Source organism: Poecile atricapillus, assembly GCF_030490865.1.
Source record: "Poecile atricapillus isolate bPoeAtr1 chromosome 31 unlocalized genomic scaffold, bPoeAtr1.hap1 SUPER_31_unloc_1, whole genome shotgun sequence".
Classification (NCBI taxonomy): Eukaryota; Metazoa; Chordata; class Aves; order Passeriformes; family Paridae; genus Poecile; species Poecile atricapillus.
Genome location: NW_026708980.1, coordinates 39,627 through 56,999, shown reverse-complemented (window position 1 = coordinate 56,999; position 17,373 = coordinate 39,627). Strand labels below are relative to the sequence as shown.

At 61.9% G+C, this 17,373-nt stretch overlaps 1 protein-coding gene across 4 annotated transcripts; it reads right to left on the bottom strand.

Moving 5' to 3' along the window:
* Positions 1-285: 285 nt before the first annotated feature.
* On the bottom strand, positions 286-17,162 carry QPCTL (glutaminyl-peptide cyclotransferase like). Of its 4 annotated transcripts, none has more exons than XM_058828329.1 (8): positions 16,919-17,162; positions 15,272-15,412; positions 11,322-11,597; positions 6,791-6,940; positions 3,788-3,887; positions 2,149-2,265; positions 641-806; positions 286-478 (listed from the first exon to the last, which is right to left on the bottom strand). In XM_058828329.1, exons 1-7 carry the CDS (start codon positions 17,138-17,140, stop codon positions 661-663), a joined length of 1,152 nt encoding a protein of 383 aa, XP_058684312.1. In that variant the 5' UTR covers positions 17,141-17,162; the 3' UTR covers positions 286-478; positions 641-660. The 4 variants fall into 4 exon arrangements, with proteins under 4 accessions (XP_058684312.1, XP_058684314.1, XP_058684313.1 ...); XM_058828330.1 differs by lacking the exon at positions 286-478 and adding an exon at positions 517-529 and having other exon boundaries at positions 631-806; XM_058828331.1 differs by lacking the exon at positions 2,149-2,265.
* Positions 17,163-17,373: the final 211 nt, after the last annotated feature.

Sequence of the window (17,373 nt, the reverse complement as noted above, 5' to 3'; positions counted from 1 at the left end):
AGACCCCCGATTTTTGTCCCTCCAGGTGTGACCCCTCCAGAGCCCCCAGATTTGGACAATAAATGGGAATTTTGGTGGTTTTTGGGGTTTATTTGTTGTTTTTTGGGGTTGATTTGTTGTTTTTTGGGGTTGATTTGGGGTTTTGGGGTTTATTTGTTGTTTTTTGGGGTTTATTTGGGGTTATTTGGGTTTTTGGGGTTGATTTGTTGTTTTTTGGGGTTGATTTGTTGTTTTTTGGGTTGATTTGTTGTTTTTTGGGGTTTATTTGTTGTTTTTTGGGGTTGATTTGGGGTTTAATTGGGTTTTTGGGGTGATTTGTTGTTTTTTGGGGTTTATTTGTTGTTTTTTGGGGTTGATTTGGGGTTTTTGGGGTTGATTTGTTGTTTTTTGGGGTTTAATTGGGTTTTTTTGGGGTTTATTTGTTGTTTTTTGGGGTTGATTTGTTGTTTTTTTGGGGTTGATTTGGGGTTTTTGGGGTTGATTTGTTGTTTTTTGGGGTTTATTTGATGGTTTTTGGGTTGATTTGGGGGGTTTTGGGGTTTATTTGTTGTTTTTTGGGGTTTATTTGGGTTTTTGGGGTTTATTTGTTGTTTTTTGGGGTTTTTGGGATTTTTGGGGTTTCTTTGTTGTTTTTTGGGGTGTCCCCAGCCCAGGGGGGGGTCAGAGCTGCAGGAACTCGGCCACAAAGACCACCAGGACCTTGGCCAGGTCCTGCACGGTCGGGGGGTGCAGATTGTCCTCAGTGTCCCCCGGCGTGTGCCACACCCGCGGGAACGGCGTCGGGATCAGGTGCAGCACAGGGACACCTGCGGGGACAGCAGGGGACATTGGGGACACTGGGACATTGGGGACACTGGGGACACTGGGGACATTGGGGACACTGGGACATTGGGGACATTGGGGACATTGGGGACATCAGGGGACATTGGGGACATCAGGGACATCAGGGGACATTGGGGACATCGGGGGACATCGGGGACATACAGAGGGACATGGGGACATCAGGGACACCTGGGGACATCGGGGGGACATCGGGGACACGGGAGGGAGACACCTGCGGGGACAGGGGCGTCATGGAGGACACCAGGGGACACGGAGGGGACACAGGGGGGACACAGAGGGGACACGGAGGGGACACGGACGGGACACAGTGGGGTCACCTCGCCGCAGGAAGAGCAGGGACACGGCGGGACACCGGGGGGACACTGGGGGGACACAGGGGGGACACAGGGGGGACACGGAGGGGACACAGGGGGGACACAGGGGGGACACAGGGGGGACACAGGGGGGACACTGGGAGCTCGCAGGGAGCCGCGGGGGAGGCACAGAGCGACACGGGGGGGACACTGGGGTGGGGACACTGGGGACACTGGGGACACTGGTGACAGGGTGGTGACACAGGTGACACAGATGACACAGGTGACACTGGGGACACAGGACACTGGGGTGATACTGGTGACACAGGGGTGACACTGGGTGACACTGGGGACACTGGGGACACTGGGGTGACACTGGGGTGACACTGGGGTGACACAGGGGTGACACAGGGTGACACTGGGGTGACACTGGGGTGACACAGGGTGACACTGGGGTGACACAGGTGACACAGGTGACACTGGGTGACACTGGGTGACACTGGGTGACACAGGTGACACAGGTGACACCGGTGACGGGGTGACACAGGTGACACCGATGACACAGGTGACACAGGTGACACAGGTGACACAGGGTGACACTGGGGTGACACAGGTGACACCGATGACACAGGTGACACAGGTGACACCGGGGTGGTGACACAGGTGACACTGGGTGACACTGGGGTGACACTGGGGTGACACAGGGTGACACCGATGACACAGGTGACACAGGTGACACCGGGGTGGTGACACAGGTGACACCGGGGTGGTGACACAGGTGACAGAGGTGACACAGGTGACAGAGGTGACACAGGTGACAGAGGTGACACAGGTGACACAGGGTGACACAGATGACACAGGGTGACACAGGTGACACAGGTGACACAGGGTGACACAGGTGACATTGGGGTGGTGACACAGGGTGACACAGGTGACACCGGTGACACAGGTGACACTGGTGTGACACAGGTGACACCGGGGTGGTGACACAGGTGACAGCGGTGACAGTCACCTCGCTGCAGGAAGGGCACGTGGTCGTCCTCGACGGGCCCCGGGGCGGGGCTGAGGCGGAAAAACGGCGGAGCCGGGGGGGCCGAGTGCAGGAGAGCCAGACGGCGGAGACGCTGCTCTGAGGGGACATTGGGGACATTGGGGACATCACTGGGGACACTGGGGACATTGGGGACATCGGGGACATTGGGGACATTGGGGACATTGGGGACACTGGGGACATTGGGACACTGGGGACATCGGGACACTGGGGACATTGGGGACATTGGGGACACTGGGGACATCACTGGGGACACTGGGGACACTGGGGACATCACTGGGGACATTGGGGACACTGGGGACATTGGGGACATTGGGGACATTGGGGACATGGGGACACTGGGGACATTGGGGACATTGGGGACACTGAGGGGGCATTGGGGACATTGGGGACATGGGGATATTGGGGACATGGAGTGCAGGAGAGCCAGACGGCGGAGACGCTGCTCTGAGGGGACATTGGGGACATTGGGGACATTGGGGACACTGGGGACATTGGGGACATTGGAGACATTGGGGACATTGGGGACATTGGGGACATTGGGGACATTGGACATCATCGGGGACATTGGGGACATTGGGGACATTGGGACATCATCGGGGACATTGGGGACACAGGACATGCTGCCACCCTGTCCCACCTCCCGACGCCGTCCCTCGGTCCCGATGTGTCCTCACTGTCCCTGTCCCCTCACTGTCCCCACGGTGCCCCTGTCCCCCTGTCCCCATCCCTGTCCCCCTGTCCCCACCCCTGTCCCCATCCCTGTCCCCACTGTCCCCACCCCTGTCCCCATCCCTGTCCCCATCCCTGTCCCCACCCCTGTCCCCACTGTCCCCACCCCTGTCCCCATCCCTGTCCCCATTGTCCCCATCCCTGTCCCCATCCCTGTCCCCACCCCTGTCCCCATTGTCTCCATCCCTGTCCCCATTGTCTCCATCCCTGTCCCCATTGTCTCCATCCCTGTCCCCATTGTCCCCATCCCTGTCCCCATCCCTGTCCCCATTGTCTCCATCCCTGTCCCCATTGTCCCCATCCCTGTCCCCATTGTCCCCATCCCTGTCCCCATCCCTGTCCCCATCCCTGTCCCACTGTCCCCATCCCTGTCCCCACCCCTGTCCCCATCCCTGTCCCCACTGTCCCCATTGTCCCCACCCCTGTCCCCACCCCTGTCTCCATTGTCCTCATCCCTGTCCCCGCTGTCCCCATCCCTGTCCCCATCCCTGTCCCCATCCCTGTCCCCATTGTCCCCAGCCCTGTCCCCGTTGTCCCCACTGTCCCCACCCCTGTCCCCATTGTCCCCACCCCTGTCCCCATCCCTGTCCCATTGTCCCCATCCCTGTCCCATTGTCCCCACCTCTGTCCCCATTGCTGTCCCCATCCCTGTCCCCACCCCTGTCCCCATTGTCCCCACCCCTGTCCCCATTGCCCCCATCCCTGTCCCACTGTCCCCACCCCTGTCCCCATCCCTGTCCCCACTGTCCCCATCCCTGTTCCCATCCCTGTCCCCATTGTCCCCATCCCTGTTCCCATTGTCCCCACCCCTGTCCCTGCTGTCCCCACCCCTGTCCCCACTGTCCCCACTGTCCCCGCGGTGTGGCACCGATGGTGACGAGGCGCAGGAACCAGTGGTGGGTCCGGGAGAAGTGGCTGTGGATGGCGGGGCTGGGGCCACCCAGCAGGTCCAGCAGCACCAGCAGGCTCTGGGGACACATGGGGACATCATGGGGACACTTGGGGACACTTGGGGACATCATGGGGACACTGCCATGGGGACATCATGGGGACACTTGGGGACACTGCCATGGGGCCACCCAGCAGGTCCAGCAGCACCAGCAGGCTCTGGGGACACATGGGGACACATGGGGACACTTGGGGACACTTGGGGACATCATGGGGACACTTGGGGACATCATGGGGACATCATGGGGACACTTGGGGACACTGCCATGGGGACATCATGGGGACATCATGGGGACACATGGGGACACTTGGGGACACTGCCATGGGGCCACCCAGCAGGTCCAGCAGCACCAGCAGGCTCTGGGGACACATGGGGACACTTGGGGACATCATGGGGACATCATGGGGACACTTGGGGACACTGCCATGGGGCCACCCAGCAGGTCCAGCAGCACCAGCAGGCTCTGGGGACACTTGGGGACACTTGGGGACACTTGGGGACACTTGGGGACATCATGGGGACACTGCCATGGGGCCACCCAGCAGGTCCAGCAGCACCAGCAGGCTCTGGGGACACATGGGGACACTTGGGGACACTTGGGGACACTTGGGGACATCATGGGGACACTTGGGGACATCATGGGGACACTGCCATGGGGACACCCAGCAGGTCCAGCAGCACCAGCAGGCTCTGGGGACACATGGGGACATCATGGGGACACTTGGGGACATCATGGGGACACTTGGGGACATCGTGGGGACACGTGGGGACATCATGGGGACACTTGGGGACATCATGGGGACACTTGGGGACATCATGGGGACACATGGGGACACTTGGGGACATCATGGGGACACTTGGGGACATCATGGGGACACTTGGGGACACTTGGGGACACATGGGGACACTTGGGGACACTGCCATGGGGCCACCCAGCAGGTCCAGCAGCACCAGCAGGCTCTGGGGACATCATGGGGACACTTGGGGACACTTGGGGACACTTGGGGACATCATGGGGACACTTGGGGACATCATGGGGACACATGGGGACACTTGGGGACATCATGGGGACACTTGGGGACATCATGGGGACACTTGGGGACACTTGGGGACACATGGGGACACTTGGGGACATCATGAGGACACTGCCATGGGGCCACCCAGCAGGTCCAGCAGCACCAGCAGGCTCTGGGGACACATGGGGACACTTGGGGACACTTGGGGACACTTGGGGACATCATGGGGACACTTGGGGACATCATGGGGACACTGCCATGGGGACACCCAGCAGGTCCAGCAGCACCAGCAGGCTCTGGGGACACATGGGGACATCATGGGGACACTTGGGGACATCATGGGGACACTTGGGGACATCGTGGGGACACGTGGGGACATCATGGGGACACTTGGGGACATCATGGGGACACTTGGGGACATCATGGGGACACATGGGGACACTTGGGGACATCATGGGGACACTTGGGGACATCATGGGGACACTTGGGGACACTTGGGGACACATGGGGACACTTGGGGACACTGCCATGGGGCCACCCAGCAGGTCCAGCAGCACCAGCAGGCTCTGGGGACACATGAGGACACATGGGGACACTTGGGGACACTTGGGGACATCATGGGGACACTTGGGGACATCATGGGGACACATGGGGACACTTGGGGACATCATGGGGACACTTGGGGACATCATGGGGACACTTGGGGACACTTGGGGACACATGGGGACACTTGGGGACATCATGAGGACACTGCCATGGGGCCACCCAGCAGGTCCAGCAGCACCAGCAGGCTCTGGGGACACATGGGGACACTTGGGGACACTTGGGGACATCATGGGGACACTTGGGGACACTTGGGGACATCATGGGGACACTTGGGGACATCATGGGGACACATGGGGACACTTGGGGACATCGTGGGGACACTTGGGGACATCATGGGGACATCATGGGGACACATGGGGACACTTGGGGACATCATGGGGACACTGCCATGGGGACATCATGGGGACACTGCCATGGGGACACCCAGCAGGTCCAGCAGCACCAGCAGGCTCTGGGGACACTTGGGGACACTTGGGGACACTTGGGGACATCATGGGGACACTTGGGGACACTTGGGGACATCATGGGGACACTTGGGGACACTGCCATGGGGCCACCCAGCAGGTCCAGCAGCACCAGCAGGCTCTGGGGACACATGAGGACACATGGGGACACTTGGGGACACTTGGGGACACTTGGGGACATCGTGGGGACACTTGGGGACACTGCCATGGGGACACTGCCATGGGGACATCATGGGGACACTTGGGGACACCGTGGGGACACTGTGGGGACACCACCATGGGGACAGGAACACAGGGACAGTGTCCACCCTGTGTCACTGACCATGGCGGTGACCTCTGACCCCGCAGGGTGTCCCCAGTGTCCCCAGTGTCCCCATTGTCACTGTCACTGACCATGGCGGTGACCTCTGACCCCGCGGGGTGTCCCCAATGTGTGACACTGACCCTGACAGGTGTCCCCAATGTGTGACACTGACCATAGCGGTGACCTCTGACCCCGCGGGATGTCCCCAGTGTCCCCAATGTCCCCAATGTGTCACACTGACCATGGCGGTGACCTCTGACCCCGCAGGATGTCCCCGTGTCGCCATCCTGGCCGCCAGGTGTCCCCAGTGTCCCCAGTGTCCCCAATGTGTGACACTGACCATGGCGGTGACCTCTGACCCCGCGGGGTGTCCCCGTGTCGCCATCCTGGCCGCCAGGTGTCCCCAGTGTCCCCAATGTGTGACACTGACCATGGCAGTGACCTCTGACCCCGCGGGGTGTCCCCAATGTGTCACACTGACCATGGCGGTGACCTCTGACCCCGCGGGGTGTCCCCAATGTGTCACACTGACCATGGCAGTGACCTCTGACCCCGCGGGGTGTCCCCGTGTCGCCATCCTGGCCGCCAGGTGTCGCGCTCCGTACAAGGAGTCGCTGTCGCTCCATTCCCCGAACGCCTCCTCCCCATCCAGGAACAGCAACTGCAGCGTCACGGGGGGGTCCTGGGGGGGACACACCTGTCACACACCTGGGACACACCTGTGACACACCTGGGGGACACCTGTGACACACCTGTCACCTGTCACACACACAACTGCAGCGTCACGGGGGGGTCCTGGGGGGACACACCTGTCACACACCTGTCACACACCTGTGACACACCTGGGACACACCTGTCACCTGTCACACACACAACTGCAGCGTCACGGGGGGGTCCTGGGGGGACACACCTGTCACACACCTGTCACACACCTGGGGGACACCTGTCACCTGTCACACACCTGTAACACCTGCCACACACACAACTGCAGCGTCACGGGGGGGTCCTGGGGGGACACACCTGTCACACACCTGTCACACACCTGTGACACACCTGGGACACACCTGTCACCTGTCACACACACAACTGCAGCGTCACGGGGGGGTCCTGGGGGGACACACCTGTCACACACCTGTCACACACCTGTCACACACCTGGGACACACCTGTGACACACCTGGGACACACCTGGGACACACCTGTCACCTGTCACACACCTGTAACACCTGTCACACACACAACTGCAGCGTCACGGGGGGGTCCTGGGGGGGGACACACCTGTCACACACCTGGGGGACACCTGGGACACACCTGGGACACACCTGTCACACCTGTGACACACCTGTCACCTGTCACACACACAACTGCAGCGTCACGGGGGGGTCCTGGGGGGGACACACCTGTCACACACCTGTCACACACCTGTCACACCTGTGACACACCTGGGACACACCTGTGACACACCTGGGACACACCTGTCACACACCTGTGACACACCTGTGACACACCTGTCACCTGTCACACACACAACTGCAGCGTCACGGGGGGGTCCTGGGGGGGACACACCTGTCACACACCTGAGACACCTGGGGGACACCTGTCACACACCTGGGGGACACCTGTGACACACCTGTCACCTGTCACACACCTGTCACCTGTCACACACCTGGGACACACCTGTGACACGTGTGACACACCTGGGACACACCTGTCACACACCTGTGACACCTGGGGAACACCTGTGACACACCTGTGACACACCCGTGACACCTGGGACACACCTGTGACACACCTGTCACCTGTCACACACACAACTGCAGCGTCACGGGGGGGTCCTGGGGGGGACACACCTGTCACACACCTGGGACACACCTGTCACACACCTGGGGGACACCTGTGACACACCTGTGACACACCTGGGACACACCTGGGGAACACCTGTCACACACCTGTAACACCTGTGACACACCTGTGACACACCTGTCACACCTGGGGGACACCTGTCACACACCTGGGACACACCTGGGACACACCTGTGACACACGTGGGGAACACCTGGGGAACACCTGTAACACCTGTCACACACACCTGTCACCTGTCACACACCTGTCACACACCTGGCACACACACCTGTCACACACCTGTCACCTGTCACACACACCTGTCACACACACCTGTCACACACCTGTCACACACCTGTCACACACCTGTCACACACCTGTCACTCACCTGTCACACACCTGTCACACACCTGTCACACACACCTGTCACTCACCTGTCACACACCTGTCACACACCTGTCACACACCTGTCACTCACCTGTCACACACCTGTCACACACCTGTCACACACACCTGTCACACACCTGTCACACACCTGTCACACACCTGTCACACACACCTGTCACTCACCTGTCACTCACCTGTCACACACCTGTCACACACCTGTCACTCACCTGTCCCTCACCTGTCACACACCTGTCACACACCTGTCACTCACCTGTCACACACACCTGTCACACACCTGTCACTCACCTGTCACACACCTGTCACTCACCTGTCACACACCTGTCACACACCTGTCACACACCTGTCACACACCTGTCACACACACCTGTCACACACCTGTCACACACCTGTCACACACCTGTCACTCACCTGTCACACACCTGTCACTCACCTGTCACACACACCTGTCACTCACCTGTCACACACACCTGTCACACACCTGTCACACACACCTGTCACACACCTGTCACTCACCTGTCACACACCTGTCACTCACCTGTCACACACCTGTCACACACACCTGTCACACACCTGTCACTCACCTGTCACTCACCTGTCACTCACCTGTCACACACCTGTCACACACCTGTCACTCACCTGTCACTCACCTGTCACACACCTGTCACACACCTGTCACACACCTGTCACCTGTCACTCACCTGTCACTCACCTGTCACTCACCTGTCACTCACCTGTCACACACACCTGTCACTCACCTGTCACACACCTGTCACACACCTGTCACACACCTGTCACTCACCTGTCACACACCTGTCACACACCTGTCACTCACCTGTCACACACCTGTCACACACCTGTCACACACCTGTCACACACCTGTCACACACCTGTCACACACCTGTCACACACACCTGTCACACACCTGTCACACACCTGTCACCTGTCACTCACCTGTCACTCACCTGTCACTCACCTGTCACTCACCTGTCACACACACCTGTCACACACACCTGTCACTCACCTGTCACACACACCTGTCACACACACCTGTCACACACACCTGTGTCACACCTGTCACACACACCTGTCACACACCTGTCACACACCTGTCACACACCTGTCACACACACCTGTCACTCACCTGTCACCTGTCACACACCTGTCACACACACCTGTCACACACCTGTCACTCACCTGTCACACACACCTGTCACACACCTGTCACACACCTGTCACACACCTGTCACACACACCTGTCACTCACCTGTCACCTGTCACACACCTGTCACACACCTGTCACACACCTGTCCCACACACCTGTCACTCACCTGTCACTCACCTGTCACACACCTGTCACTCACCTGTCACACACCTGTCACACACACCTGTCACCTGTCACACACACCTGTCACACACCTGTCACACACACCTGTCACACACCTGTCACACACACCTGTCACACACCTGTCACACACACCTGTCACCTGTCACTCACCTGTCACTCACACCTGTCACACACCTGTCACACACACCTGTCACACACCTGTCACACACCTGTCACACACCTGTCACACACCTGTCACACACCTGTCACTCACCTGTCACTCACCTGTCACACACACCTGTCACACACCTGTCACACACCTGTCACACACACCTGTCACACACCTGTCACTCACCTGTCACACACCTGTCACACACCTGTCACACACCTGTCACACACCTGTCACACACACCTGTCACACACCTGTCACTCACCTGTCACACACCTGTCACACACCTGTCACACACCTGTCACACACACCTGTCACACACCTGTCACACACCTGTCACACACCTGTCACTCACCTGTCACACACCTGTCACACACCTGTCACACACACCTGTCACTCACCTGTCACTCACCTGTCACTCACCTGTCACTCACCTGTGTCTCCCTGCGCCGCAGGTGCGTGTCCAGCGCGGTCGCCAGCTCCAGCAGGACACCTGTCACACTCACCTGTCACACACACCTGTCACCTGTCACACACCTGTCACTCACCTGTCACACACCTGTCACACACCTGTCACACACACCTGTCACCTGTCACACACACCTGTCACACACCTGTCACACACCTGTCACACACCTGTCACACACACCTGTCACACACCTGTCACACACCTGTCACACACCTGTCACACACCTGTCACACACCTGTCACACACACCTGTCACACACCTGTCACACACCTGTCACACACCTGTCACACACCTGTCACACACACCTGTCACACACCTGTCACACACCTGTCACACACCTGTCACTCACCTGTCACACACCTGTCACACACACCTGTCACCTGTCACACACCTGTCACTCACCTGTCACTCACCTGTCACCTGTCACACAGCTGTCACCTGTCACTCACCTGTCACACACGTGTCACCTGTCACACACCTGTCACACACCTGTCACACACACCTGTCACACACCTGTCACACACCTGTCACTCACCTGTCACTCACCTGTCACTCACCTGTCACACACACCTGTCACACACCTGTCACTCACCTGTCACACACCTGTCACACACCTGTCACACACACCTGTCACACACCTGTCACTCACACCTGTCACTCACCTGTCACACACCTGTCACACACCTGTCACACACCTGTCACTCACCTGTCACACACACCTGTCACACACCTGTCACACACACCTGTCACACACCTGTCACTCACCTGTCACTCACCTGTCACTCACCTGTCACTCACCTGTCACTCACCTGTCACTCACCTGTCACACACCTGTCACTCACCTGTCACTCACCTGTGTCTCCCTGCGCCGCAGGTGCGTGTCCAGCGCGCTCGCCAGCTCCAGCAGGAGGGCGCAGGGCACGGCGGCGTCGGTGGCACCCACGAATGTCCCCGAGGCCACCACCTTGGTGTCGTAGTGACAGGCCAGCGCCAGGCGCCGCGCGGCCACCGGGGCCACCGTGGCCACCACGCTGCTGAAGGTCACCTGGCCACGGGGGGTGGTGGCCGTGAAGGTGTCCAGCTCCAGGTGCCACCCGGCCCCCAGAGAGCGCAGGTGGGACACGATGTGCTGCCAGGGGACATCGGGGACGTTGGGGACAGCGGCAGGGTGGCACCCGGGGGGGGCTGGGGACACCTGGGAGGGGATTGGGGACACTGGGAGGGGATTGGGGACACTGGGAGGGATTGGGGACACTGGGGAGGGGTTGGGGACACTTGGGGGGGTCTGGGGACATTGGGGACATCACCAGGGTGGCACCAGGGGGGGCTGGGGACACTTGGGGGGGTCTGGGGACACTTGGGGGGGGTCTGGGGACACCGGGGGGGACATTGGGGACATCACCAGGGTGGCACCTGGGCTGTCTGGGGACACTTGGGAGGGGTCTGGGGACACTGGGGAGGGGATTGGGGACACTGGGGAGGGGATTGGGGACACTGGGGGACACTGGGGAGGGGTCTGGGGACACCGGGGGGGACATTGGGGACAGTGCTAGAGTGGCACCCGGGGGGGCTGGGGACACTTGGGGGGGGTCTGGGGACACTTGGGGGGGTCTGGGGACACTGGGGGGACAATGGGGACATTGCCAGGGTGGCACCCAGGAGGTCTGGGGACACTTGGGAGGGGTCTGGGGACACTTGGGACGGGATTGGGGACACTGGGGACACTTGGGAGGGGTCTGGGGACACCGGGGGGGACATTGGGGACATTTGGCACAGTGCTAGAGTGGCACCCGGGGGGGCTGGGGACACTTGGGAGGGGATTGGGGACACTGGGGACACTTGGGAGGGGTCTGGGACACGGGGGTGAAATTGGGGACATTGGGGACACTGCTAGGGTGGCACCTGGGGGGGGCTGGGGACACTTGGGAGGGGTCTGGGGACATTGGGGACATCGCCAGGGTGGCACCCAGGGGGGGCTGGGGACACTTGGGAGGGGATTGGGGACACTTGGGGGGGTCAGGGGACTTGGGAGGGGTCTGGGGACACTGGGAGGGACAATGGGGACATCGCCAGGGTGGCACCCGGGGGGTCTGGGGACACTTGGGAGGGGATTGGGGACACTGGGGACACCTGGGGACACTGGAGACACTGGGGAGGGGTCTGGGGACACTGTGGGGGACACTGGGGACATCACTAGGGTGGCACCCAGGGGGTCTGGGGACACCGGGGGGGACATTGGGGACATTGGGGACACCGCCAGGGTGGCACCTGGGGGGTCTGGGGACACTTGAGAGGGGTCTGGGACACTTGGGAGGGGTCTGGGGACACCGGGGGGGACATTGGGGACACTGGGGACACTTGGGAGGGGTCTGGGGACACTTGGAGGGGTCTGGGGACACCGGGGGGACACTGGGGACATTGGGGACAGTGCTAGGGTGGCACCCGGGGGGCTGGGGACACTTGGGAGGGGTCTGGGGACAGCGGGGGGGACATTGGGGACATCGCCAGGGTGGCACCCGGGGGGTCTGGGGACATTTGGGGGGGTCTGGCGACACGGGGGTGAAATTGGGGACATTGGGGACACTGCTAGGGTGGCACCCGGGGGGTCTGGGGACACTTGGGAGGGGTCTGGAGACACGGGGGGGACATTGGGGACACTGGGGACATCGCCAAGGTGGCACCCAGGGGGTCTGGAACACTTGGAAGGGGTCTGGGGACACTTGGGGGGGATTGGGGACACTGGGGACACTTGGGAGGGGATTGGGGACACTTTAGAGGGGTCTGGGGACACTGCGGAGGGGATTGGGGACACTGGGGACACTTGAGAGGGGTCTGGGGACATTGGGGACACCGCCAGGGTGGCACCCAGGGGGTCTGGGGACACTTGGGAGGGGTCTGGGGACACTGGGGACACTGGGGAGGGGTTGGGGACACTTGGGAGGGGTCTGGGGACACTTGGGACACTTGGGAGGGGATTGGGGACATTTGGGAGGGGACTGGGGACAGCGGGGGGGACACTGGGGACATCACCAGGGTGGCACTCAGGGGTCTGGGGACACTTGGGAGGGATTGGGGACACTTGGGGGGGTCTGGGGACACCAGGAGGGACAATGGGGACATCGCCAGGGTGGCACCCGGGGGGTCTGGGGACACTTGGGAGGAGACTGGGACACTGGGGACATTTGGGGGGGTCTGGGGACACGGGGGGGACATTGGGGACGTTGGGGACATCGCCAGGGTAGCACCCAGGGGGTCTGGGGACACTTGGGGGGGTCTGGGGACACTGGGGGGACAATGGGGACATCGCCAGGGTGGCATCCAAGGGGTCTGGGGACACTTGGGAGGGGTCTGGGGACACCAGGGGGGACATTGGGGACATCGCCAAGGTGGCACCCGAGGGGTCTGGGGACACATGGGGGGTCTGGGGACATCGGGGGGGACATTGGGGACACTGGGGACATCGCCAGGGTGGCACCCGAGGGGTCTGGGACACTTGGAGGGTCTGGGGACAGTAGGGGGGGGTCTTGGGACACTTGGGAGGGGTCTGGGAGGGTCTGGGGGAGGGGATTTGGGGTTTTTTTTTGGGATTTGGGTGAATTTGGGGGGTTTTGAGGGAATTTAGGGGGTTCTGGGGGGTTTTGAGGGATTTGGGGGTTCTGGGGGGGGAATTTGGGGAGGTTTTGAAGGATTCGGGGGGGTTTGAAGGATTTGGGGGGGTTTTGAGGGATTTGGGGGAATTATTTGGGGGGGTCTTTGAGGGATTTGGGAGGTTCTGGGGGGGGTTTTGAGGGATTTGGGAGGTTTTTGAGGGATTTGGGGGTTTCTGGGGGTTTTTGAGGGATTTGGGGGTTTCTGGGGGGTTTTTGAGGGATTTGGGGGGTTCTGGGGGGGGCTTTTGAGGGATTTGGGGGAATTTGGGGTGGTTTTGAGGGATTTGGGAGGTTCTGGGGGAGTTTTGAGGGATTTGGCGGGGGGGTTGAGTGATTTGGGGGTTTCTGGGGGGGGTTGAGGGATTTGGGGGGTTCTGGGGGGGGTTTTGAGGGATCTGGGGGGTTCTGGGGGGGGGTTTGAAGGATTTGGGGTTTCTGGGGGGGGTTTTGAGGGATTTGGGGGGGGTTTGAGGGATCTGGGGGGTTCTGGGGGAGTTTTGAAGGATTTGGGGGGGTTTGAGAGATTTGGGATTTCTGGGGGGGTTTTGAAGGATTTGGGGGGGGTTTGAGGGATCTGGGGGGTTCTGGGGGGGGTTTGAAGGATTTGGGGGGGTTTTGAGTGATTTGGGGGTTCTGGGGGGGGGTTTGAAGGATCTGGGGGGTTCTGGGGGGGGTTTGAAGGATTTGGGGTTCTGGGGGGGGGGTTGAGGGATTTGGGGGGTTCTGGGGGGGGTTTGAGGGATCTGGGGGGTTCTGGGGGGGTTTTGAAGGATTTGGGGGGGGTTTTGAGGGATTTGGGGGTTTCTGGGGGGTTTTGAAGGATTTGGGGGGTTCTGGGGGGGGTTTGAAGGATTTGGGGGGGTTTTGAGGGATCTGGGGGGTTCTGGGGGGCGTTTTGAGTGATTTGGGGGGTTCTGGGGGGGTTTTGAGGGATTTGGGGGGTTCTGGGGGGGGTTTTGAGGGATCTGGGGGGTTCTGGGGGGGGGTTTGAAGGATTTGGGGGGGTTTTGAGTGATTTGGGGGGTTCTGGGGGGGGGTTTTGAGTGATTTGGGGGGTTCTGGGGGGGGTTTGAAGGATTTGGGGGTTTCTGGGGGGGGTTTGAAGGATTTGGGGGGGTTTGAAGGATTTGGGGGGTTCTGGGGGGGGTCTCACCTCCCGGGCCGCGCGGCTGCCGGGTCCCCCCGGGACCCTCTCGTGCAGGAGGGGTCTCAGGAGGGACCCCCAGAGCCGGGAGGGGTCCAGGTGGGACAGGAGGCTCCGCAGGGCTTCGTCCGAAGGGGGGCCGGGGGCGTCCTGGGGGGGGTGGGAGGGGTCTGAAGGGGTCCCGAGAAATTTGGGGAGGTCTGGGGGGTCCTGGAGGGGTCTGGGGAGGGGGTGCTGGGGAGTCTGGGGGGTCCCGGAGCGGTTTTGGGGGTCCCGGAGCAGTTTTGGGGGTCCTGGAGGGGTTTTGGGGTCCCGGAGGGTCGTGGTGGGTCTCAGAAAGGTTCTGGGGGGGGTCCCGGAGCGGTTTTGGGGGTCCTGGAGCGATTTTGGGGGTCCCGGAGCGGTTCTGGGGGTCCTGGAGGGTCCTGGAGGGTCCCAGAAAGGTTCTGGGGGGGTTCCGGGAGGGTTTTGGGGGTCCCGGAGCAGTTTTGGGGGTCCCGGAGCAGTTTTGGGGGTCCCGGAGGGTCCTGGAGGGTCCCAGAAAGGTTCTGGGGGGGTCCTGGAGGGTCCTGGAGGGTCCCAGAAAGGTTCTGGGGGGTCCAGGAGGGTTTTGGGGGTCCCAGAGCGGTTTTGGGGGTCCTGGAGGGGTCTGGGGAGGGGGCGCTGGGGAGTCTGGGGGGTCCCGGAGCAGTTTTGGGGGTCCCAGAGCGGTTTTGGGGGTCCTGGAGGGGTCTGGGGAGGGGGCGCTGGGGAGGGTGGAGGGTCCCAGAGTGGTTTGGGGGGTCACAGAGCGGTTTTAGGGGTCCCGGAGCGGTTTTGGGGGTCCTGGAGGGGTCTGGGGAGGGGGCGCTGGGGAGTCTGGGGGGTCCCGGAGCGGTTTTGGGGGTCCTGGAGCAGTTTTGGGGGTCCTGGAGGGTCCTGGTGGGTCTCAGAAAGGTTCTGGGGGGGGTCCTGGAGCAGTTTTGGGGTTCCTGGAGGGTCCTGGAGGGTCCCAGAAAGGTTCTGGGGGGGTCCAGGAGGGTTTTGGGGGTCCCGGAGCGGTTTTGGGGGTCCTGGAGGGTCTCAGAAAGGTTCTGGGGGGGTCCCAGAGCGGTTTGGGGGGTCCCGGAGCGGTTTTGGGGGTCCCGGAGCGGTTTTGGGGGTCCTGGAGGGTCCCAGAAAGGTTCGGGGGGGGTCCAGGAGGGTTTTGGGGGTCCCGGAGCGGTTTTGGGGGTCCTGGAGCGGTTTTGGGGGTCCTGGAGGGTCCCAGAAAGGTTCGGGGGGGGTCCAGGAGGGTTTTGGGGGTCCCGGAGCGGTTTTGGGGGTCCTGGAGCGGTTTTGGGGGTCCTGGTGGGTCTCAGAAAGGTTCTGGGGGGGTCCCGGAGCGGTTTTGGGGGTCCTGGAGGGTCCCAGAAAGGTTTTGGGGGGGGTTCAGGAGGGTTTTGGGGTCCCCCCGGGGGTTTCGGGGGGCTCCGGGACACGCCGGCATCCTTTGATCCCGCCCCAGGACGGATCCCGAGCGATCCGGGGCTGCCGAGGGTCCCCACCCAGCTCGATCGGTCCCGAAAGGTCGGGGGGGGGGGGGGCTCCCGTTAACCCCCCCCGTTCTCCTCCGTTAACCCCCGCCCCCCCCCCCCAATTCCCTCCCCGTTAATCCCGAGCCCGCTCCCCGCTCACCGGGCCGGCGGTTCCGCGCTCCCCGCCGGGCCAGGCAAGGAACAGCACGGCGGCGGCCGCCAGCAGCGCCAGCAGCGGCAGCAGCGGCCGGGCCGGGCGGGGCGGCCGCGGGAGGAGCCCCCGGAACCGGCCCGGTACCGGGACCGGGAGTGGCCCCGGGACCGGACCGGGACTCGAACCCGCGGCCCGCGGGCGGCGCGACCCGGCCGGGACCTGGCGCATGGCGGGGGCGGGGCCTCGCGGGGGGCGGGGCCAGCGCGGACCAATCGCTGAGAGGGGGTGGGGCCTGAAGGGGGCGGGGCCGCGAGGGATGACGTAACCTGCGGTCATTGGGCGGTGGGCGGAGCTTGAGAGAGGCCACGCCCACGCGGGAAAACGCGGGATGGGCGCGCGAACAACGGGACAGACGGACACGGGGACAGAGGGACACGGGGACAGAGGGACACGGGGACACG